General features: G+C 45.5%; 1 protein-coding gene across 1 annotated transcript in view; it reads right to left on the reverse strand.

Annotated features, from left to right (window-relative positions):
* Positions 1-1,041: 1,041 nt before the first annotated feature.
* Positions 1,042-26,022, reverse strand: part of SYT9 (synaptotagmin 9) — a 186,859-nt gene continuing 161,878 nt past the window's right edge. Inside the window, exons 4-7 of the mRNA XM_040409265.1 lie at positions 25,534-25,654; positions 17,149-17,320; positions 16,221-16,350; positions 1,042-3,256 (exon numbers count right to left, since the gene is read on the reverse strand). Coding sequence (XP_040265199.1) covers positions 3,188-3,256; positions 16,221-16,350; positions 17,149-17,320; positions 25,534-25,654 — 492 coding nt within the window. The 3' untranslated portion in view covers positions 1,042-3,187. The remainder of the gene's footprint in view (positions 3,257-16,220; positions 16,351-17,148; positions 17,321-25,533; positions 25,655-26,022) is intronic.

Consider the following 26,022-nt stretch of genomic DNA (forward strand, 5'->3'; position numbering starts at 1 on the left):
GTCATGGCGCCGGCTGAGAGGGAAGGGATGGGGACCGTCGAGCGGGGGTTTCTTCATCCACGAGGATAAAGCGTGGCAATGGAAAGGGCGCGAATATGTGTGTGAACACACGAACATAAGTTCGCGCGATCATTCACATCTTTGCCAGCCAGTCACTTCATACCATAACCTGTCTTTTCATTGGTCATGATTGTAAGACCGCCTTCCAGCCAATCACTTCATACCATAACCTGTCTCCTCATTGGTCATGATTGTAAGACCACCTCCCATCTTCTGGTATAAATAAACCACGCCTAGCTGTTGGAAGCAGGCACATTATTGGAACCTACTTGAGAACATCTCTCTGATGTTATTTTGGAGGAATTGCGCACACATCGACGCACACTACACCAGGGATTTCCCGATTGTACTTCTGGCGGTCGTTTTCAGTTGTGAGAACGAGACAAAGGAGCACACGGCGACATCAGTGGGATCTGGCTTGAACGGCAGTATCCGGCTAGGCTGGATCCACTGGACTCTGGCAGGCTGTACCTCTGCCGGATACATTTACCGCAGGTGTGGAACTAGCCTAAGGCTAATTTTGGATGTGCTTATTATGTGCACCCTCTCTGTGCCTTCGCTTCTCTGTGTACCCTGGCTCTTCTTATGTCACCTACCACATCGGAAGATCAACATGAAGTTGCCCCTTCTCAAAGAGGTTCTGCAGCAGGTGGGCAATGTACCATATCTAATAATGCACCCCCAAGGTCCTACAGCAGCTCAGAAATCTACTATATCTCTATAGAGATGTGGGGTGTATGTTATAAGATACATTGCCCTAACTGCTGCAGAACTTCTTTACCTGGAGATTTTTCGGAATAGACCACCTTTGAGTTTGCAGGAGGGGGGTATATTACCCTGATCCTTGTGATGGCTTCACAAGACAACTCTGAGCTGTAATTTACGGTACATTTTTTAATATTTTTATTAAGAACAATTTTATTTGTACAGACGAGGTCTCTAGAAATAATTCGCCAGACGTAGAACTCGTGTTAAGAAGATTTACACTTTATATAAAATTTAGGAAAATCTTTGACGGTACAGTAAAATTTCTTTCATATCTCATATGAGGATGAAACATGCACCATTTACAACACAGTATACCAGGACAAGCTTTCAATGCCGAGAGATTCTTGAGATTTTTTCAAGAATAACAAGGGAGCAGAACTGCTCAGTGGGGTAACCAATTACAAACTTAAAGAGGACCTCTCACCACTCCCGACATATGATTTAGTAACTACTTACATTCCCCACGTAATAACAATTCTGGAGCCTCTATTCTTATGGCTCTATGTTGTGCCAGTTCTTGATTATTCCTGCTAGAAGTTATGCATGAATTACTAGCAGTTTGCAATGAAGGTCCAGATGGGTGATACCCGTTGGGGATGTGTCCCTGCACAGTTTGACACAGTCTATCCAATCATTGCTGTCAGTGTCACACTGGGTAGGGACAACGCCCAACTGGTAACGCCCGTCTGGACCTTCATTGCAAACTGCTAGTAATTCATTCATAACTTCTAGCAGGAATAATAAAGGAATGGCGCAACATAGTTGCTCCAGGATTGTTCTTACATGGGTAATGCCAGTAGTTGTTAAAACAGACATGTCAGGAGTGACTACAGGTACTCTTCCAAGAGGGATTAGATCCAGCTATGTTCGTGCAGTGGATCCTCTTCAGCGTCCTGTCATGTCCACCACAAGATGAAGTCCATTGGTGTGACAGGAGCTGGCAGAAGACAAAGGGGGGCACTAACCAATCAACAGAGTCTGCAATGTTAGCTCCGCCCATGCAGAACGTTCTGAAGTTGTCCTGGCTATTGTCAGGACTGGAGAGGAGCTGCAGCAATCTCTCACTAATGGATTGACATTATGTGAAGCGCAGTGGCCTTGACAGCGGCCCAGTCATACTCGTCCGGGCCTGCATCACAGTTTTCAACTCTAATTGCATCCTGATGGTCTCCACCCAAAATTTGATAATGGTCATTTATCAATAATACAGAGGAATAGCCCCAGTTCAGTGGTAATATTTTTACTGATAGATATATTGTTTTTTTCTTATCCATGGTGACTTATTAAAGGGGTGCTGCCAACAAAGTGGCCACCTCCATGTGCATGGACCCTTTACAGCCCTCTAACCCCTGTGTGCTGCCAGAGAGGCTCCATTGGGTGCTGTATATATGGAGACAGTCTTCCTTAGAAGTCATGCTTCCTTATAACTCCATATACTGTACTGTATATGGCATCTGATGGAGAATGCCGCTATAAATTTATTGTCGAATTTGTGCCAAAAAATCTCTGAGTTGTTCTACATATGAAATTGGAGACATGCAGAGGAACCGTAGATGTCCCTTGCACCTCTATGAAGACCCTGTTATGGCTCTGTACAAAATGGAGCCATAAAATGGCCATGTGCATGGAGTCTTACAGTAGAAGCTGATGCAGTTTGTCATCTGCAGCTTCCTGTAGACACTTTTGCAAACATGGCCGCCACAAGTGAGTGATAAAATGCCAATACGTCAATAAGGAAATGCTATTTGATGGTTCCCACCACACTGTGCATGTCCACATCCCTATCAGTACATAACCTTCTGTGACACTACAAAAACATCAGTCAAGGGGGGGACTCCGAATGTTACTATTTTGAAAACGATAATACTGAAGAGAAAATACTGAATTAAGAAACCGGAAAGAATAGTGTTACCTGTGGACGAACCAATGATATTAACCAACACGGGCTGTAGAAAGCTATGATGTGAGCAGGTTATGGAGGTGGAACTAAGCAGCATGCCATTTAAAAAAACATTCCAAATCTAGTGATGTCATCAATAAGTGGAAAGGAAAAGATGGGGAGGAACAAAAATAACAAGGAACGCACACTCAGACAGGAACATCTATGAAAACCTGCGCCCCAGAAAAGATGCAGAAATCATGGCTCTGTGATATGGTGTCTACAGTTGACTGCTATGTTCTTTGTGGTCGCCATGGGTTAGAGCAACTTCTAGCAACTTTTTCCTGGCGCCAAATTCATACATGTCCCTTATTAAATCTTCTAGTGTCCAAATTCCTTCTTCTGGCTTAAGAGGACGCCTGTAGTGCGTGAAGCCAGCCTCCTTAATATTCCATACTGCAAGCTTGAACTCCAACGTGTTCACGGAGATGGTGGACCCTTCAAAGAATTGCATGATCCATTGCCGGTTGCCACGTTTTGAGCAGACCACTAGGTGATAGAAAAACATGGATTAATGTTGTATATCTGGCAAGGACAAGAAAAAAAGATGTGCCATCAGAATATATTCAGATTACACAGAAGGATCTTTTCTAGGAGACCATTTATGGGTCTTAGAGTCATCTTGTAAGGAGGTAATAAGTTGCCTCAGTGCATTTGCAACTGGTTGATGGAGGTCCTCTAGGTCAGTGTTCCTCAACTCCAGTCCTCAGGGCCCACCTGTTGGTCATGTTTTCAGGATTTCCTTAGTATTGAGCAGGTGATATAATAATATCGGTGGGAATGGATATTCTCAAATCATGACCGGCAGGTGGGCCCTGAGGAATGGAGTTGAGCAACACTGCTCTAGGTCACCAAGGTGGTTGAGATCTTACAAGACCAAAATAGGAGGATGGTTATTGGTGTACAGTATATGTACAGGTCACATAATCCAACTCATAATAAAGTTTTCCTGATACATACTAAAAAAATATAATGATTAGCAGGAGATAGAAGAGGAGGCGGCATGGTGCTAGAGTGGGCTAATCACACCTTCTCCTTGCTCGCTTCCCTACTTTTCTAAAGACCTCATTGCATCCCTATTGGAAGTGTAAATTTTTCTTACCCACACTTGGCTATGAAACATGCTAATAGAAGACCTCCTGATACTAATGGACCTGAGTCCATTTTTCCTGCTGCAGCTCCCTCCCTGTAACTGTCACAGCTTCTAACAGTAGATATGGCTGGGGGTGGCTGAAGGATGGGACGGAGCATGTGCGACCACCTCAACAGTGGGGTGGACTGAGAAATAAAGAAAAGAACAAACAGCAGGTGCGTAAACAGATAGATTTCATATCGCTAGGAGATGCCCCCCATTGTCTGGTAGGTGCGGGTCCCACCTCTGGGACCCACACCAAAAACTGAGTGGGGAAAGGTGGTGGAAGGCGCACTGTGCATGCGCAGCCGCCCTCCATTCATTTCTATTGGGCCGCAGAAAATAGCTGAGCGCTGGCTCAGCTATTTCTGTCGGCCCCCTAGAAATGAATGGGAGTGGTGGCCCAGGAAGAGTGTGGTGCGCTCCCATTCACTTGTATGGGAAGAGAGCTTGGCGGTGGCCAGCAACCACTCTCGCCACTCTGTTCTCACCTCTGGGACCCGCACCTATCAGACAATGGTGGCATATCCTAGCGATATATGCCCCCATTGTCTGTGATGGGAAACCCCTTTAATAACTCAGTGGCTATATACTAAACTTTTCATTAGATGCAGTTAAAAAAACAAAACATTCAGGTGCTGGTTTGAAAAATGTAGACTATTTTTCATAGGACAACCCCTTTAAATCCTGGGACAACTGCAGACCAATGACTGTAATAATCACATAGCTATAATCAATATCAGGTCCCTGCGTCCTAGAGATTCTGGTGGACCCAGGCCCCTCTGACCTTTATTGAAAATGGCCATGGTTCACATTTGACCCAGTTAAATCCATCATGGAAGCTATTTCTAATAAGCTGCCTTTAAATTGCATTTCGAAGCCTGTCAGTCCGGCCGGTAAAGGCCATTTCTTTTCCCAAGACGGTGCAGCGGCTGTCAATAAGATTATATCATGGAGGGATAATCACTCAGAACAATGCCGGGGACAATGGATGGGCCTTGCTATTTACCTTGGACTGCTCTCATTTTCTGAAGACATTTGTTTTGTTGCAGGGCTGATTAGCCTACCTACGGTATGGTCAATCCGCGGCCTACATCAATCGCAGATCAAAATCTAATCTAATTCTGGTCCCTTACATCTGTCAGGTTTTGAAGGTTATGATATAAATTATCTAGGAGAGAACCTGTCATCTATACACGACTGCATAGTATCAAGTGCCTGAACACACAGTTCATACAGAGAGCAGTGACCTCGGCATACACAGCCATTGATGCGGGCTCCATGGGGGACGATCAGAATTGAACTGAACTTTTCCTATAAATTGGGGAAGGGAAGGGGGGGGGGGGGGCTTCAATGCTTGGTTTCTCTCCTGCCTCTGTCTCAGGGTTGTCAGAGTGAATAATTTGGAGACAGAGGAGAACCAAAGCTGGAGTGACGCTTGCCTGAGCATCTTGGCTGGGAATAAGATCATCCAGTTATACACTGGTGAAGCTGATCATAGATTGACGTAGATCTTCCGCTCCTCCCATGATGTCAGGGGAGAGAAGGATCAGGCTACTGGATTTCAATATGTCCATTCTTTTTGTTTTTGGGAGAGAAGCCACTGCCAGAGGTGTCTGGCAGCCGTTTTCCACATTCTCCCTATTGAGAATACCTCCACGCTCAGCCATGCATGTGCATGGGGAGTTGACAGAGATAAATGACTATGTCTTAAAGGGATATGCTGGTTACAACAAGTTACACCTATCCACAACTATTAGATTGGTTATAGGTGGTGCTCCGACAGCTGGGACCCCCACAATCCTATCCCCTGAAATGAATGGACTAGTAGGTCGGGCATGAATACTGCTGCTCCATTCATCTTCATAGGACTGATAGAAATAGCTGACCACTTGTAATTGGACAAATAAAGCGCATGCTCGACCTGCAGCTCTGTTAGTTTTGGGGGTCCTCATGGGGTGCTCACTCTAGGGATGGTGGGGGCTCCAAGCAGTCAGACCTCACTGATCTAATAGTTACTACATATCCTATGCATAGGCCATAGGGGATAAGTTTATGCAATTGGAATATCCCTTTAAGGTTTTGTTTGGCGAACCTGACATTTTCACACGGACCACACTATGTATAGGGAGCTCCGGACTCTTCTGCAAAAGATTTTGTAAGATCCGCATTAAAGATGAGCGAATTGATTTGTTTCATCAAGCAGAGTTCTGCACCTGTGATGGGGTGTTCCTGAAGCTGCGGACACGACCCACTGCCCCTTCTCCCTAACAGGGCAGGACATCTCGGCCCTCGGTCAACAATCTTGCGCCTGCACCATTGCTTCGAGTAGCGGCGCAAGCACAGAGGCTCTGGAGTAGTGACTGTGCATGCGCTGCTACACTTCTGGGTAGTGGCGCATGAACAGTTGCTGCTCTGGAAGTGGAAGTAGAGCCTCTGCTTTTGCACCATTACTTGGAGCAGCGCCATGGGCGCGAGAGTGACATCTCAGCCGGTGTTCCGTGATATTTCCCCTACCTGTGAAATTTCCCTACTCTCATCACTTCCTGTTGTGACGCGTCTGCACCGGATAGGACATTCCCAGCTTTGGAAGGAGTTGTGCCGCGCAGGCACACAACGAGGGGGTAGGGAAATTTCACAGCAGAGTTGGGGATAAGGGGCCACCTAATGCGCTTGCGCCTTACCTCGGCAGCCTCATCAGCAGTTAGAGGGTAGGGAAAAATTATGGGCTAGTGCGCAAGCACGGCTAACTAATCCCGTCGGGATACACTGCGCGTGTGCACCAGCGGACAGGGAGATCTCCTATACTGAACATCCATCCGATCACCGCGCCTGCACAGTGTGGGGGTAGGGAGATCTGATGGCCATTTGTTCTGTTAAATCTCCCTACCACTCACTGCACACGTGTGGTGTCTGATCATCTGGAGCCAGCTGAGAGGTAAGGTGCAAGCGCATTAGGTGGCCCCTTATCCCCAACCCTGGTGGGAAATTTCCCTACCCTGTTGTTGTGCGCCTGCGCGGCGTGGCACGGCACACCTCCTTCCAAAGCTGGGAACGTCATGTCTGGTGTGGCCGCGTCACAACAGGAAGTGACGAGGGTAGGGAAATTTCACGGAACAACCGCCCTATCAGTCAAGCAGTAGGGGGAACATCTTCAGCTTTGGGGACATCCGCTCATACAGTAGGTGTAGAACTCTGCTTGAAGATATGAATGGATTCTGATAACACCCGTCTGGACCTTCATTGCAAACTGCTGACAGTTCATTCATAAGTTCTGCTAGAAATAATAGAGGAATGGCTCAACATAGAGTCATAAGAATAGGTGATTCAGAATTGTTATTTCATGGGGAATGGAAGTAGTTACTAGAACAGACATGTCAGGAGCGGGGACGGGTTACACAGCCTAAACCAGTAAGCTCAGTGCCCGTAGAGGATAAAATTGTATGGAAATAGCTATATAAATAGACATCTTGGTCCATGTCTCAGGAGACCTCCGAGCTGTTCTAGCATTGAGAAGAAGCGGAGGGTGACTGCAGACTGTCACGCTGTGCGCTAAATGTTTCTTACAGCTTGCCATTCATGTTACAGTGACTGAACTCCGCTATCAAAGTTGTTCCAAACTTGTGGTTAATATGGAAAAGTTATAAAAATGGAGAGAACATGAAACAGGACCCCTCATTTATGACATCACTGGGGGACACAGCTGGAGGCACCCCATGCATTTGTATGACATGGCTGTCCATAAACCCCCCCCTTACACGTACACCCACATGTGCAGGAAAATTGTAATACTGATTTTAATGCGGATTAGAGATGTGTGTCCCTGCACAGTCTAACACTATCCAATCAGTGCTCCCAGTATCAGACTGTGCAGCCCCCCCCCCCCCCCTCAACTAGTAACACCCATCTAGACCTTACTTGAAAACCAATGGCAATTTATTCATAGCTTCTAGCAGGAATAATAGAAGAGTGGCTCAAAATAAAGTCATAACAATAGATCCTCCAGAATTATTATTACAAGGGGAATGCAAGTAGTTACTAAAGCAGAAATGTCAGGAGCGGGGACATCACCTCTTTAAGGCTAAGCGGTGAGAAGGCTGCGGAGCTACTACCAACACTGGCGCCTCAAACAGCTGACAGGCAGGGGTCCCGGGTGTCAGACCCCCACCGATCATATACTGATGACCTATCCATGTAGGGGTCTGCTTTGTGTGTTAGTTGTCCACTGTGTGAGTTGCAAATGTGAATAAGGGCTCATTTACACAAGCATATTTTTCTCACTTTTCCATGCCATTTTATTTGTGGCCTGTATGCAGATCCATTCACTTCAACGGGTCCGCATTAAAAACGGAATTTCCTCCGTGGCCGTTCTTAAAAAAATACAACATGTCCTATTATTGTCCGTATTACAGACAATGATAGGACAGTTTTATTATGGGCCGGACGTTGCATTCTGCAAAATGCGGAATGTACAAAGCCGGTATCCATGTTTTGCTGACCGCAAAACAGGCAACGGTCTTGTGTGTGAGCCCCAAGGCTAAAAGTTATTATTTTGCTACTATTTGGTTTTATTTTTCCAGAATTATACTGTATGTTGGTTTTTTAAGTATGTACATTACATTATTAGCAGGGGTGCACCACCAATGAGGCCAGGTGAGGCGATAGCCTCAGGCAACACCAGGGGGGCAGCGGAAGGGCCATGGGCAATGAGCTCTTTTATTGTGGCAAAGGGGTTAGGTTGAGAAATTGGCATTGGGGGAGGGGCGCCATTTCAGTTTTCGCCTCAGGCAGCAGAAAGGCTAGGTGCACCCCTGATAGTAGTACCTTATGGAAGCATTTTGTATGTACAGTGTATGGTAGGGTGTTTTCAGTCTTTCTTATTCAAGTACCTCCTACATATTCAGATCTGTATCTTTATATCCTCCCTTTGAAAAGACCTTGCGTACCTACAGTGAGGAAGAGAAGTATTTGAACACCCTGAGATTTTGCAAGTTCTCCAACTTAGAAATCATGGAGGGGTCTGAAGTTCACATGGTAAGTGCATTCCCACTCTGAGAGACCGAATTTTAAAAAAATTCAGGAAATCACATTGTATGGTTTTTAAAAAATGTATTTGTCTTGCACTGCTGAACATAAGTATTTGAAAACCTGAGAAACAGCAAGAATTCTGTCTCTCAAAGGCCTTTAAAAAGTCCACCTCTACGCCACTCATTAATCTAACTTAGTTGCGCCTGTCTGAGCTCTATAAAGACCCCTGTCCACCCCACAGTCAGTCAGACGCCAACTACTACCATGGGCAAGACCAAAGAGCTGTCAAAAGACACCAGAGACAAAATTGTGGACCTCCACAAGGCTGGAAAGGGCTACGCGGCAATTGCCAAGCAGCTCGGTGAAAATAGATCAACTGTTGGAGCAATTGTTAGAAAATGGAAGAGGCTAAAGACTGTCAGTCTCCCTCGGACTGGGGCTCCATGCAAGATCTCACCTCGTGGGGTATCACTGATGATAAGAAAGGTGAGAAATCAGCCCAGAACTACAAGGGAGGAGCTGGTCAATGACATGAAGAGAGCGGGGACCACAGTTTCAAAGGTCACTGTTGGTAGAACACTACGCCGTCATGGTTTCAAATCATGCATTGCACAGAAGGTTCTCCTGCTCAAGTCATCACATGTCCAGGCCCGTCTGAAGTTTGCCAATGACCATCTGGATGATCCAGAGGAGGCATGGGAGAAAGTCATGTGGTCAGAGGAGCAGGGCCGCTGATAGGCCAGTACAGCTGGCCCAGTTGTACCGGGCCCGGCTGGCAGGGGGGCCCGGGCTGCCGACTCCCGACTCGTAGGGTTGCCACCCGTCCGGGATTCACCCGGACAGTCCGGGTTTGTAATCCTGTGCCCGGGTACAAGCCTTTCTTAGACCCGGGCACAGGATTATTCATTCAAACTGCAGTGTGGTCCGACCGAGACTCCGATCGCATATTTAAGCTGTCACTCCGGGTGATCAGCTGAGCGCAGCGCTCCCGAGCCTCCCCTCCTCCCCTCCCCTCCTCCCTCCTCCAGTCTACACACTACAGTACAGTGATGCCAGGCAGCGCTGTGTTCACTCACTGTTCAGGCTCCTCCCCTCGCTCCTCCCCTGCCTCCTAGTCCCTCCCTCCCTCTCTCTGATAAGGAAGTGATGACATCAGAGAGAGAGGCAGAGGGAGCTCCGTGGGAGAAATCATTCTTCTTCTCCTCTCCAGTCCAGCTCCAGCAGCCTGCCCATGTAGTGCCCAGCCCAGTGCCCTGCCTGCAGACAACCTGACCAAGACAGTCCTGAGTCCTGACACCTGTCCTAGTCTGTCACTCACTTCTAAAAAGGTAGAAATATAAAACATTTGAATTGTGTAATTGTATGTAACAGTGTGGGCTTCTGTCACCCCACTAAACTCTTTTTTTTTGCCTTCTTATAATCCCTATACTGCGATATATGAATACATAATGTTATTAGTCATTTTGGTTTAGTAGATAATGAATAAAACAGATTTTTATAATATGTAAATTACCTGTCTACCAGCAGGCAGGGCGGTTACTTGCTGGTAGCATCCGCATCCTCCTATCATAATGACGCCCCCTCCTCATGTTGATTGACAGGGCCAGCGAACGCGATCGTCCTCTGGCTGGCCCTGTCTGCTATCAAGTTATTGCGCCTGCGCCGTAGCGGTCTTCAGTCGGCACAGGCGCACTGAGAGGAGAACGCTCGCTCGGCCGCTCCTTCCTCAGTGCGCCTGCGCCGGGTGTAGATGTGACGTCATTGGTGTAGGCGCACTGAGGAAGGAGCGGCCGAGCGAGCGTCCTCCTCTCAGTGCGCCTGTGCCGACTGAAGACCGCTACGGCGCAGGCGCAATAACTTGATAGCAGACAGGGCCAGCCAGAGGACGATCGCGTTCGCTGGCCCTGTCAATCAACATGAGGAGGGGGCGTCATTATGATAGGAGGATGCGGATGCTACCAGCAAGTAACCGCCCTGCCTGCTGGTAGACAGGTAATTTACATATTATAAAAATCTGTTTTATTCATTATCTACTGAACCAAAATGACTAATAACATTATGTATTCATATATCGCAGTATAGGGATTATAAGAAGCCGAAAAAAAAAAAAAAAAAGAGTTTAGTGGGGTGACAGAAGCCCTTTAAACAGGTTTCTGAATCTGTCAATCATCAGAAAAAACGTTATGTTATGTAGCTGACTGACATTAGCGATGTGCTGATGTCAGCAGTACATAACTCCCTGCCTGCCGCTGCCGCCGTTCTCTTAAAATAAAGACTTATCATATGCTAATGAGCCTCTAGGTGCTATGAGGGCGTTCCTGCAGCACCTAGAGGCTCCGTCTATTCACCCTTTGGCAGTGGCACGCCCATGTCCAGTTGATTGACGTCCGAGTTCTCCTCTTCGTCCCGTAAATCCCGCGCCTGCGCCGAATACTAAACGGGACGGCACAGGCGTGGGATCAGGGGCGTAACGATCGCGGTGCGACAGCGACCAAGGGTGGAGACGGGACATGGTTGGAGGCGGGACATGGGCGTGGCTGGAGGCGGGGCCTGGAAGGGGGCCCTCCCTCCCTTCTGTTCGGGTTTGGCTTGAAGAAAAGGTGGCAACCCTACTCCCGAGCCATTTTAATTTTTTTGCTGTCAGTGGGCTGGCTCCAGTAACAGCAGGCAGTGTGGGGGCGGCGCTCACTCACTGACGTCACACGCCTGCTCCTCCCACTAGGCGGCGCAGGCGCGTGACGTCAGTGAGTGAGCGCTGCCGCCCGCACTTGTTACTGGAGGGTGGAGGGAGGAGGCAGGAGCTGAATGTAAGGTAGTATTTTAGTAAAGAGATGAGCGCTGTGCCTGTGCTAAAATTAAAGTTACTGTCTGCAGCCTGTACGGCTGCACCGATTTATTAATGTATACTACTGTGAGTGGCGGGGGGGATCTATATGGATGACGTCATGACGGCACTGTTATAGGGAGGGCGGGGGATCCGTGGATGGCACTGTTATGGGGGGGGGGTCTGTCATGTGGATGACACTTATGGGGGGGGCCGGGGGGTCTGTGGATGACACTTATGGGGGGGATCTGTGGATGGCACCATTATGGAGGGGGATCTGTGGATGACACTGTTATGGGGGGGATCTGTGGATGACACTGTTATGGGGGGGATCTGTGGATGACACTGTTATGGGGGGATCTGTGGATGACTGTTATGGGGGGGATCTGTGGATGGCACTGTTATGGAGGGTATCTGTGAATGGCACTGTTATGGAGGGGTATCTGTGGATGACACATAGCATAAGATGCTATATACGGTATGTGTCATCCACAGATCCCCCTCTATAACAGTGCCATCCACAGATCCTCTCCATAACAGTGCCATCCACAGATCCCCTCCATAACAGTGCCATCCACAGATCCCCCCATAACAGTGCCATCCACAGATCCCCTCCATAACAGTGCCATCCACAGATCCCCTCCATAACAGTGCCATCCACAGATCCCCTCCATAACAGTGCCATCCACAGATCCCCTCCATAACAGTGCCATCCACAGATCCCCTCCATAACAGTGCCATCCACAGATCCCCTCCATAACAGTGCCATCCACAGATCCCCTCCATAACAGTGCCATCCACAGATCCCCTCCATAACAGTGCCATCCACAGATCCCCTCCATAAAAGTGCCATTCACAGATCCCCTCCATAACAGTGCCATTCACAGATCCCCTCCATAACAGTGCCATTCACAGATCCCCTCCATAACAGTGCCATTCACAGATCCCCTCCATAACAGCGCCATTCACAGACGACCCCCCAGCGCCATAAATATCACTTGTAGACAAATCTGCATGTTGTTTCAAGGCGGCGTCTGGGGAGGGGCCAAGGGCGGGGCCAGGGGTGTGGCTGAAGGAGGGATCAGGGGGTGGAGCTGAAGGGGGCCCCGTCATGTATGCTGTACGGGGCCCCATGATTTCTATCAGCGGCCCTGCAGAGGAGACCAAAGTAGAACTTTTTGGTCTAAACTTCACTCATCGTGTTTGGAGGAAAAAGAAGGATGAGTTGCATCCCAAGAACACCATCCCTACTGTGAAGCCTGGGGGTGGTAACATCATGCTTTGGGGGTGCTTTTCTGCGAAGGGGACAGGACGACTGCACTGTATTAAGGAGAGGATGATTGGGGCCACGTATTGTGAGATTTTGAGCAACAACCTCCTTCCCTCAGTCAGAGCACTGAAGATGGGTCGTGGCTGGGTCTTCCAACATGACAACGACTCGAAGCACACAGCCAGGATACCCAAGGAGTGGCTCCGTAAGAAGCATATCAAGGTTCTGGAGTGGCCTAGCCAGTCTCCAGACCTAAATCCAATAGAACATCTTTGGAGGGAGCTGAAACTCTGTGTTGCTCAGCGACAGCCCCGAAACCTGACAGATCTAGAGGAGATCTGTGTGGAGGAGTGGGCCAAAATCCCTGCTGCAGTGTGTGCAAACCTGGTCAAGAACTACAGGAAACGTTTGACCTCTGTAATTGCAAACAAAGGCTTCTGGACCAAATATTAACACAGATTTTCTCAGGTGTCCAAATACTTATGTTCAGCAGTGCAAGACAAATAATTTCTTTAAAAATCATACAATGTGATTTCCTGATTTTTATTTTTTATTCTGTCTCTCAGAGTGGGAATGCACCTACAATGTGAAATTCAGATGCCTCCATGATCTGTAAGTGGGAGAACTTGCAAAATCTCAGGGTGTTCAAATACTTCTGTTTCTCACTGTATCTTTTTGTTTACAGTATTTCATCTCTACCCTCGTCTACCAGTTTATTTTATCTTCTACACTTTACATACAGTACACAATACTTTTTGGCCACACAAAGCAGGCTCCAAACAACAACTAGAAGGTTGCTTCATGGAAGCACAATAAAGAATAGGATGATGCTTTACATAAAATAATGTTCTCTGAATAATTGTATTATTTAATTGGAATTTATATTCTCCTTTGATTACCTGATTATAATGGTATTCTGCTTGACACTGTAACAGATCAAATTGTAATTGACTTTATTTAAGGCCTCATGCACACGGCCGTTGTTTTGGTCCGCATCCGAGCCGCAGTTTTTGCGGCTCGGATGCGGACCCATTCACTTCACTTCCGTTGCTCCGTTCCGTAGCCCCGCAAAAAAAATAGAACATGTCCTATTCTTGTCCGTTTTGTGGACAAGAATAGGCATTTCTACAATGGGCCGCCCGTTCCGCAAATTGTGGAAGGCACGCGGGCGGCTTCCGTTTTTTGCGGATCCGCGGTTTGCGGGCCGCAAAAAACGGAACGGTCGTGTGCATAAGGCCTAACCGTTTGAAATGAAAAACTTAATAAAAACTATTGAAACAGAAAAGACCCTCCATGGATACACTCCTGGGCGAATATCTCCATAAAAATGTGCCATACAGAAGCACCATACAGTGGCACGTAGAGCTTCCATGCTTTGCTGAGCAGACTCTGACATTTATCATTCTCTTGCAAGCTGAATAGATGGAAAAAGTTGGAGTCTATTTTTCTTAAAAAAGAAAAAGAACACCAAGTAACAGTCTACTGAAATAGCTGCGGAGAGTATGTTACATTGTAGAAACAGATCCTGTTATCACTTCTGCACAATAAACAGAATCTGTACCTAATCAAAGGCTGTGAAAGTGATTCACTCTCAGACACCTTGGTTTTTGTTTTCATTTATTTCCATCTGAAATGCGTGGGATGTGTTTCATGGTTTACTAGCCTGCACCACATCGAATCTACTCTAGGTACCGGTATATATTTAAAGGGGTTTTCCAGAACCGTCAAATTAAAAAGTTGAATTAGTTGAATATGGTTAAAAACATTTGACATCTTGACTTCACTGGTGTTACCAGTGGGGTAAGTGGTTGACTGCAGCGTGGACATGTCATTGCAGAGAACAAAGACTGGCAAGGCTTCGGTCTTCATTGGTATGGGTGCAACGGGGTTTGAAAGGTAAGTACAGCTGTTTTTTGTCCTTTAGCTGATTTATAAATATGGGTTAGCAAAACCCCTTAAAGGGCATCTGTCAGCAGTTTTGCACCTATGACACTGGCTGACCTGTTACATGTGCGCTTGGCAGCTGAAGGCATCTGTGTTGGTCCCATGTTCATATGTGCCCGGATTGCTGAGAAAAATGATGTTTTATGATATGCAAATGAGCCTCTAGGAGCAACGGGGGCGTTACCATTACACCTAGAGGCTCTGCTCTCTCTGCAACTGCCGCACCCTCTGCACTTTGATTGACAGGGCCAGGTGTGATCACAAGATCCTTGTCTATCAAAGTGGAGAGAAGGCGACAGTTGCAGAGAGAGCAGAGCCTCTAGGTGTAATGGTAACGCCCCCGTTGCTCCTAGTGGCTCATTTGCATATAGTAAAACATCATTTTTCTCAGTAATGCGGATACATATGATCATGGGACCAACACAGATGTCTTCAGCTGCCAAGTGCACATGTAACAGGTCAGCCAGTGTCATAGGTACAAAACTGCTGACAGATGCCCTTTCAAGTGACATTCCAGCCACGCACGTTATTATCTATTCACTGAAGAGCTGATGAAGGGGTCCGACCCCTGAGACCGCCACCGGTCACTGGACGACCACAGCAAGGAGACTGAAAGGAATGGTGGTTGAGCATGTGCGACCGCTGCTCCATTCAAATGTGTTTTCTCACGCATGTGCTATGCCAGGAGTTATTAAACCTCTGAGTGCACTTTGCCCTGCGGCCCCATTGAGAAACTGTCAACTCCGTACTCCGTACACCGCTGGGAAGTCATTTGTAAGTGAATTTGTAAAGTGCTGCGGAATATGGTGGCGCTATATAAATACATTTTTATTATTATTATTACTACAGAAAAGTCAATTTTAAGTGCACGGGAAAAGGTTGCGCTTTGGGGGGGGGGGGGGGTAAGTGTATTAAAAAAATAAAAAAACACATTAATAAAGTATATTACAAAAACTGTTATTAGGGCAGTAAGGACATTTTAATAAAAATGTTATCAAAAGTTTAGTTAGTCTTTAAGCTTTAGAAACTTTCCACATTGTCAATCTAAACCAGTGCTACAAGCTTGTGTGTTAACGCGCCAGGAATTACTTTAATGCCCGCTGCGTCTGTGCCCACGAGGGCGGCATGTTGGAAAATCCCTGCATAAGGAATTCAGCTTTTCTCATAATACATGTAGGTACATAACAAATATCACATAAGGAAATGAAAAGAATCAGAAAAGAATAAAGAGATGTTAGGCCGGTGTCAATCTTACCTCAACAAGTGGATGCCAGTGGGCGATGGGCTTTCTTGGATATGATAGCATTTCACTCCAATGCTCCCGACCCAAGCTCTCTGCGCCGTTGCCTACTTGACATACCCCAATGACCTCATTGTGACCTACACTGTGAAAATGTTAAATAATGTTTTTTCTGCATGAAATACATTGAAACAATTCACATCCATAAGACATTTACACAGTATGGTTGTTACAAAGTGGACACCATGTAGCTTATTAAGTGAAGGTGGTGCAATACCCGATGCAGCCCAATGGTGGACAATGAAGCTGTAAGCAGAACTTTGCTACTGCGTGGGGTGATAGTTTAGACCAGAAAACCAGATCACGCTTCGTCAGGGGCGAATACTCCACCTACTTTAGGGGCTGTCTTTTTATATCTTCAAAACCATATCCCCACAGCCCCTAAAGTAGGTGGAGTATTCGCCCCTGACGAAGCGTGAGCGAAACCCGGGTCGGGCAGGAATACGAGGGCGACTCTATTGCTGATATGCTTTTAACTCTATCACGTTTGTGAGAATAAAAAATAAAACCTTTTATATGCGACTCTGTCGATGGTGCTCCACTATTTATGCGCCTTTCGGATACTTCACAGAGCAACTTACCCAGTGGGACAGTGTCTCGTGTGAAGATTGATGTTCCTTTTCCTGGGTCTGCAATAAACCCGTGACTTGAATATAGGAGGAATCCTTCCTGACAATTGAGAAGCAGCGCACGGTCCTACACAATGTATATATTGACTAGTGTGAACCTTACTCAATTCACTTGGGGACCTGCAGCGCAATATCTACAGGCAACGTATAGAAGGTGAAGCTGGGTTATCATAGTCAAAAACCTAACCGCGTGCCGGCAGCTGCACCGTCCGTTACCAGGAGTATTGGGAATAGAATTCATTGGGATAGCTCACCGGTCGTAATCCATCACTGCTATTGACAAACTGATCTGATCGATATTTTCTGGCGGGACATCAAATACTATGGCTTCATTATAAACAGGGTTTAATGTGTTCCTCTTGGTAGATGTTTTTCTTTTCTTCAGCCGCCTCCCTTCACACATTATTGACACCTTCACGTAGGGATCTATTAGAAGGAGAGATAAATGCTGTTAGTCACGGACAGCGCAGTAACCGCTATGAGGGGGGCTATCCATGGACATGTTCTCCATGATGTGTCCACAACTGACTGCTCCATAGCATCACATGAAATCATTCTTAACCTTATAATTCCATCCTACATTATAATCATCACATCCTATCATATGGTATCTATCTATTATCCATCTTTATTCATCTACTGTATCTCATATCTATCTATCTATCTATCTATCTGCCTGTCTATCTAATATATTTTCTATCTGTCTTAGGCTACTTTCACACTTGCGGCAGTGTGATCCGGCGGGCAGTACCGTCGTCGGAACTGCCCGCCGGATCCGCAAATTTGCCGCTGACTGAAAGCATTTGTGAGACGGATCCGGGTGCGGATCCGTCTCACAAATGCATTGCAAGGACGGATCCGTCTCTCCGCTTGTCATGCGGACCGACGGATCCGTCTTGTACATTTTTTCACATTTTTACCGATATGCGCATGCCGGAGCGACGGATCCGGCATTCCGGTATTCTGAATGCCGGATCCGGCGCTAATTCATTCCTATGGGAAAAAATGCCGGATCCGGCGTTCAGGCAAGTCTTCAATTTTTTTTTCGCCGGAGATAAAACCGTAGCATGCTGCGGTTTTCTCTTTTGCCTGATCAGTCAAAATGACTGAACTGAAGACATCCTGATGCATCCTGAACGGATTACTCTCCATTCAGAATGCATGGGGATATGCCTGATCAGTTCTTTTCCGGTATAGAGCCCCTGTGACGGAATTCAATGCCGGAAAAGAAAACCGCTAGTGTGAAAGTAGCCTAACTATGACTGTCTGTTTACCATGTCATTTATAGATAATTGATATTAAATCAGTTGGTTTTCTACACAAACATAGAAGAGGATTCTTTACGGTAAGAGCAGTGAGACTATGGAACTCTCTGCCTAAGGAGGTGGTGATGGTGAACTCACTAAAAGAGTCCAGGAGGGGCCTGGATGTATTTCTGGAGTGTAAGAATATTACAGGCTATAGCTGCTAGAGAGGGGTCGGGAAGGAATTTTTCGGCTAAAATGAGGAAAATTGGCTTCTACCTTATGAGGTTTTTTCCCCTTCCTCTGGATCAACTTGCAGGAAAACAGTCCGACCTGGATGAACAGATGTCTTTTTTCAACCTTAAGAACTATTGGGGTCATTTATCAAACTGGTGTAAAGTAGAACTGGCTTAACTGCCAGTTTTCCAAAGGAGCTGTCAAAAATCAATGGTGGAATCTGATTGGTTGCCATGAGCAACTAAGCCAGTTCTACTTTACACCAGTTTGATAAATGACCCCCTATGTTACTATGACCAGATAGAAATCTGGAAAAACTTGCTCTGACCACAATCATCAGAAGTTCCTTCAAGAAGAAGACCTCACTTGAGCAGAAATCTGAGTGTCTAGGGAAATACATTAGAATGTTGGACCAGTCAGAGACAGGTTGGTTGTCAGTTAGGAAAGGACTCGCCATTTTAAAAAGGAAGACATTGTAAAAAACAAAAATGTATATATAACCTTAAGAAGAATATTCTATCATTTTGTGTATACATGTGTATCCATGGTTACAGACTACAAACAATCCTTGTGTAGTCTGATGCTGCCGTTGTGTTACACCTTTCAATCTGTCCTCTCTCCTACAGCTGTTAGGTCAGCAATAGGGATGAGCGAATCGACTTCGGATGAAACATCGGAAGTCGATTCGCATAAAACTTTGTTTCAATACTGTACGGAGAGAGCGCTCCGTACAGTATTAGAATTGACTTCCTGAACTCAGATTCGGTTCCAAGTGGTAGATTGGAACCGAACCCGAGTTCGGGAAATGTTTTTTTACAATATATATCAATTTCTGAAGTTATAAGTGATAACTTCGGCTCATCGGAGCCAATACATTCTAATACTGTACGGAGCGCTCTCTCCGTACAGTATTGAAACAAAGTTTTATGCGACTCGACTTCCGATGTTTCATCCAACGTCGATTCGCTCATCCCTAGTCAGCAATCCAGGTGAGAAGATGCACTGGAGTAACAAATGACTACAGCATCAGGCTTTACACAGGCTTTGTTCGTAGTTTGTAATCCTGGAACTCATGAGTCCTGTCAATGTATTCCAGCGGTTGGACTCCCAGCGATCAGACACTTGCCGCCATCCTGTGTACAGGCGATAGGTTGAGTCATTTGCCGTAACTTTATTTTCACATCCTTAAAAGAAAAGTGTCACCAAAAATGTTATCTGCCAGTTAAAACCAGATAGTAACACATCTCGTTTTTTTTAATCTGTTTTTTTTTTCTGATTGTAGATTTTTTTTATTCTACTCTCTGAACATGATTATGGGGGCGGCCATCTTGCCTAAGCTGTTCTTAACAGCATTTAGAAAGCATTAGGAAAATTTCTTTATGGCAGCCCCATGGGCCATAGACACAATGGTCAGGAGGGGACCTCATTGACTTATATGGATATTGACTTTCGAGGCATGCTCTGTGACCTGTGCAGCGGTCAGGAGGGAGTAGATAAGCTGTGATATCACCTATTGTGAATGGAGGATCCTGTCTTATCTGTACACAGAGGTGCAGGGGCGTAACTACCATAGTGGCAGACCATGTGACTGCTATGGGGCCCAGGGCAAAAGGGGGCCCAGTTGGGATCATCCCCTCTTCTACTTAGTCAGGACTCTACCCACTAAGGGACCATTCACACGTCCGCAATTTCGTTCCGCATTTTGCGGAACGGAATTGCGGACCCATTCATTTCAATGGGGCAACACGATGTGCTGCCCGGATCCGGAATTTGCAGATCCGCACTTCCGGGTCCGCAATTCCGATCGCGAAAAAAATAGAACATGTCCTATTCTTGTCCGCAATTGCGGACAAGAATAGGCATTTTCTATTAAGTGCCGGCGATGAGCGGTCCGCAAAATGCAGAACGCACATCGACGATGTCCGAGTTTTGCGGATCCACGGATCCGTGGATCCGCAAAACACACACGGTCGTGTGAATGGACCCTAAAGGAACTACTTTTAGCAAATGGGGCAGTGGAAAAATGGCCCAAGGGTCACTGAAAAGGGTTTAGGCAGTAACCCTTCTGTCCTGTGTGGGGGGCCTGGTTTGATCTTAGCTATAGGGCCCTTACTTCTCTATGTACGCCACTGCAGAGGTGATATCATTACAGGCAGGATTAGAATGACATAGTGGCCAGTGCAAAAACTGCAAGATTTTATCTTTTTAGTTTCAATATATATGGAATACATGGAAAATTAAAAACAATATCATCAAAAATTCTTTCACATTCCCTTTAAGGACATTGGTTAAGAAATCTTATCAAAAAGAATTAGAGACATAAAACCTAAAATTAATACAAATGAATGAAATTCAGAGACCGGTGTTTACATGATTATGCCTATAAAGCATATTATTATTATTAAGGAATATGAGGGTTTTCAGACTAGTTATAGTTCCAGTGCTAATTTAATAACATCTGCACAATGTCTTATGAAAGTTTAAAGAGATTCTTAGGTGGGACAGTTAATTCATATATGATGTCAGAGCTGAACTCAATTCATATATGATGTCAGAGCTGAACTCAATTCATGTATGATGTCAGAGCTGAACTCAATTCATGTATGATGTGAGGGCTAATTTTGATGTTAGCTGCTTCCTTCCAGTGACCCTATGGAGGAAACAGTTATCTAAACATCTTCATGGTTTATGTGAATGCAGTGTGTAGGCACACAGAGCACAGAAAATGTGCGCCTCATGTGACCCCTTTTTGCTCTACTGAGACATCTCAAAACAAGATGGGGAATGTTACAAGGTCATCTTATGATATGGTCTTCTAGGCCACTTGAGACTCCCACTATTAGACAGAGAGGAGAGTTGCTATGTGTGGCTAGACAAACTTTAGTGTTGGAGCTCCTCACATGAGATCAGCAGTCTGGGTGTCCATTTACTGGATTTAGTCCATTATCTAGTTTAGCATTATTAGTAGTGTCATCTCCAGGGAAATCTCCACTGGTGCTAATAACAGTACAAGGATAAATTCTGTAGGTCTTAGCCCTTGGTATGCAAATGACTATTCTTTTATATCTTGTTATACAGTGACAATGTAGTTACACTGTACATATAGTGCAATCCTCTCTCCATTCCATGAATAAGAATTGTAGTTTGTAGATAGAGCACCTGAACCACCTTAGAGCACTGTAGAGCGCCTAACCCACATTAGTTCTATGTAGAGCGCCTGAACCACCTTAGTTCTATGTAGAGCACCTGACCCACATTAGTTCTATTTAGAGTGCCTGAACCACCTTAGTTCTATGTAGAGGGCATAAACCACCTTAGTTCTATGTAGAGTGCCTGACCCACATTAGTTCTATGTAGAGTGCCTGACCCACCTTAGTTCTATGTAGAGGGCATAAACCACCTTAGTTCTATGTAGAGCGCATGGACCACCTTAGTTCTATGTAGAGCGCCTGACCCACCTTAGTTCTATGTAGAGTGCCTGAACCACCTTAGTTCTATGTAGAGCGCCTGACCCACCTTAGTTCTATGTAGAGTGCATGGACCACCTTAGTTCTATGTAGAGTGCCTGAACCACCTTAGTTCTATGTAGAGCGCCTGACCCACCTTAGTTCTATGTAGAGCGCATGGACCACCTTAGTTCTATGTAGAGCGCCTGACCCACCTTAGTTCTATGTAGAGTGCCTGAACCACCTTAGTTCTATGTAGAGCGCCTGAACCACATTAGTTCTATGCAGATTGCATGGACCACACTAGTTCTATGTAGATTGCATGGACCACACTAGTTCTATGTAGATTGCATAGACCACACTAGTTCTATGTGGATTGCACGAACCACCTTAGTTCTATGTAGATTGCATGGACCACACTAGTTCTATGGGGATTGCCTGAACCACCTTAGTTCTATGTAGAGGGCATAAACCACCTTAGTTCTATGTAGAGTGCATGGACCACACTAGTTCTATGTGGATTGCATGGACCACACTAGTTCAATGTAGATTGCATGGACCACACTAGTTCTATGTAGATTGCATGGACCACACTAGTTCTATGTAGATTGCATGGACCACACTAGTTCTATGTGGATTGCATGAACCACCTTAGTTCTATGTAGATTGCATGGACCACACTAGTTCTATGCAATGCAACAGCTCTCTGCAAACCAAATAAAGTACAAAAATGCCACACCACTCCTGGTGCCAAATGGCCACCAAAGAATGCAATGAGAGTCCACAACTATATCTCTCCTGGGCCAAATGGCTTCCAGTGAATGAGGGAGAGCAGGCCAAGCTATATACTCACACTAATTTTAGTGTTAGGAACCCGTCTTACAGAGATCGCCTTGACGTGCGGCAGACGGGCTCAAATAATTTTGTACAAAATGATTTGCCAAGCATCTCTAATTTATAAGTATAGCATTTGCAATTATTATGCATTTTTGTACTTTATTTGGTTTTGCAGAGAGCTGTTGCATTGCATGTTTTGTTTTACAGTGTTGTTTTTAGCTATAGCAACGTGCCCCTGCGCATTGGGATGTGCTGACTGACCCCCTTTTTCTTTGCAATTTATTAATATATAGTTATAGCAGATGATGTTTCCCTCATGTGACACAGAGCTCAAAATTTTCTGCCTAGATTTAGAATTGAATGATAAAACTGAGGCTGCCTGCAGTCACCACTAGGGGGAGCTGAGTAGCTCTGTCTGCTACTGGGCCGTTGGAGACGCCTTTCATCCATGGTGTCACTATGTTGAGGGCGATGCAGGGATTACTAGACCTTTAGGTTCGTGTTTATGAGCCCCCTTACCTTTGAAGGCGGCTCATACAGCCAGGAGTCTATGGCAATTTTAGGGAAGCTTTAGGAGGTGATTTACCTTGGAATGTTACTCGTTTTTGGATTATACTAGAGAATTTTGCTCCAACCTTTGAGGCTTGCACCCAACTTTATTGATGCTTTTAGCTCCCTTCTCAGGAGTCCAGTGAGTGATCCTACCCAGTGATTGACAGGCAGGGTAAGGCTGTCAGCCATTAGGTAGGACAGGCCACTGGACTCCTAAAATCAGAAGGAAACGTAATGAATAAAGTACAATTTATACTGAAGCTTTTTCCACAAAACTATCTACCAATCTACACAATTCCTCCTGCATTATGATTTGCTGCCAACAGAATAGACATCATGCTCAATGGGAAAGGTTCCATTTATGAGAGCTCATAAATCGCTTACAAGTACTGTTAAGAGTTCTAATTTGTCTGGCGGTCGTATTGTTTGACCATGACGCGGTTGCCGTGCAGACTGGTTGCCGGGGGCAACGAGTAGTTTTCGGTTTGCACGTGCACTTCCCCTTAGGTGATTCTTCCTGCTGTTTGGTGAGTGTGGGGTTAATTTCCTGACTTGGTGTGGATCAGGGTGTGGTCTCTTGGAGCTATTTATCCTAGGCCTGTTGCATGGAGGTTAGTTGTGCTCTAGCCTTGCTTTGGCCTGGAAGCTATGTTCCTTTCTGTGGCTATTCCATCTGCCCAGTCATTGAGGGCCACCTTGTTAGACATCAAGGTCTTTTAGCAATGTCATCCCTATGTCTTCTCCATGTCTCCACCCATCCTTATCTGTCTATGTTTGGTGTGGGTTTGATTTGTGATTTGGTTGTTATGTCTTGTGCGTTGTTACATGTCTGGTCTGTTGATGTTGTGTCCAGCATGTTTGCTAGACATTCCCCCTGTTCATCTTCTGAACCTAAAGACATTAGCAGCCTTGCCTGGAGCCACCTTGCTTCGGTGTCCGCATGGGGGTCCAGGTTGTTGTTGTGTGGTTATTCCATCTCTGCTGCGGCAGGTAAGTGTTTGATGTTCCGTTGTTACATTGTGTTCTTACCTGCCGTGCAGTTGCTGCATTGTCTTTCTCCCTGTCTGCTACTGGGCAGTTGGAGACGCCTTTCATCCGTGGTGATGGATGAACAGGAGGTCTCTGCCCTGTCACTATGTTGAGGGCGATGCAGGGATTCCTAGACCTTTAGGTTCGTGGGTATGAGCCCCCTTACCTTTGAAGGCGGCTCATACAGCCAGGAGTCTAGGGCAATTTTAGGGAAGCTTTAGGAGGTGACCAGCTCCCTTTTCCTTGCCTACAGCCTAGTACGTGGTGACATCGTACGGTGGGGAGTTTCCCCCACTCCCCACCGAGACAGGTGGGCTTTAAGTAGCCAATAAAGGGGTTGTCCCACAAATAATATTCTACAGTTTCCAAACCAGCACCTGGATCTGAAATAGCATTGTAATTGCATGTAATTAAAAATATGGTATAGTAATTGAATTATTCAATAAAATGTATTTGTATAGCGCCACCTGCTGTTTTTTTTCTTATTCCTTTGTCTGGCTCACTGAGATGGCCGCACAGGCTCAGTTTCCTCCTACAAATGCCTCCTGAGCTGTGATAGGGAGAGCTGAGACACGCCTCCTGAGCTGTGATAAGGAGAGCTGAGACACGCTTCCTGAGCTGTGATAGGGAGAGCTGAGACACTCCCCCTTAGCTGCAGCAGAAAAGACACTCCCCCGAGCTGCCAGCTTGATAAAAATCTAGCAGAGCAATGAACGGGGAGATTTCTGGATCCATGTGAGGTACAGGGCTGGTTCTAGCTTTGGTAGAAAGAGATTGCCATGTACTATATGATGTCTGATTTTAATTTTTTTGATTTGTCATGGGATAATTCATTTAAAAAAAGTGTCAAAAGATATGGAGGTAACATTGGTAACAGATGGCTACTAGTAGAGCAAGGTCTATGAGATAAGATGCCAAATTCAAGAAAATCCTTGTCTATGTAGGTCTTCTGCCAGGGCAGAGGTCCATTTGTGGAAAGCATGCATGTGAAATAGATTAACTGTCCCTTATCATTGCCAATTTGTGGATCTACAGGGTCCTGAACTTAAGAAGTTCCAGTATAAGCCACTACAGATACCACACAATCTTGTGCAATATGCAATGTTGATTCAGAGGCAATAGGCTGGAATTGCTCCTCAACTTTCCGACAGCCAACAATATAGATTTGATTATCCCCAAACTATTTCTAAAAACTGTTCCATCAGAATCAATAATTTATGGAACCAATATTTAAGTATTTGTATTTCCACCAAAAAACAACTACAGTTTTCCCTTCCTCCCCATGGTCACTCACCAGAAGCCCCTGTGATATCCATCGCCTTAAGGTTTCTTGCCTTTATGATAGTGATGGTAAGTCTTCCAGCAGTGGGGAGGTAGCAGAGAGAGAACATCAAGTCACCAAGGTCAACATTATCCTAGGAAACAAAGAATCAGATATTTAAGAATTAACACAATGCACAGACTATTTTTTCCACATAAAGAAGTCACTGCCTTAGAAACCGGAGGACAATGCAAAGCAAAGTGCTTTTCTACTGAAGGATAAAATGAGACAATAATCAAAAGCTCATTTCTTCAGCATCATTATTTCTGTGTTGAAAGGTTAAATCTTCTATCTGTTATGATTCATTCTTTATTCTAAAAAGTTACAGTAAAGAATCACAGAAATCTATTCACCAAATCCCACTTTCATCCTATATGTGTCCTGTTCTGCCTTGACTGAAGGACATCAACATTTTTTTGTTTACATGAGTTCCGATAATACAACCGTCTGCATCTGTTATGA

This window comes from Bufo bufo, chromosome 10 (genome assembly GCF_905171765.1).
Source record: "Bufo bufo chromosome 10, aBufBuf1.1, whole genome shotgun sequence".
Lineage (NCBI taxonomy): Eukaryota > Metazoa > Chordata > Amphibia > Anura > Bufonidae > Bufo > Bufo bufo.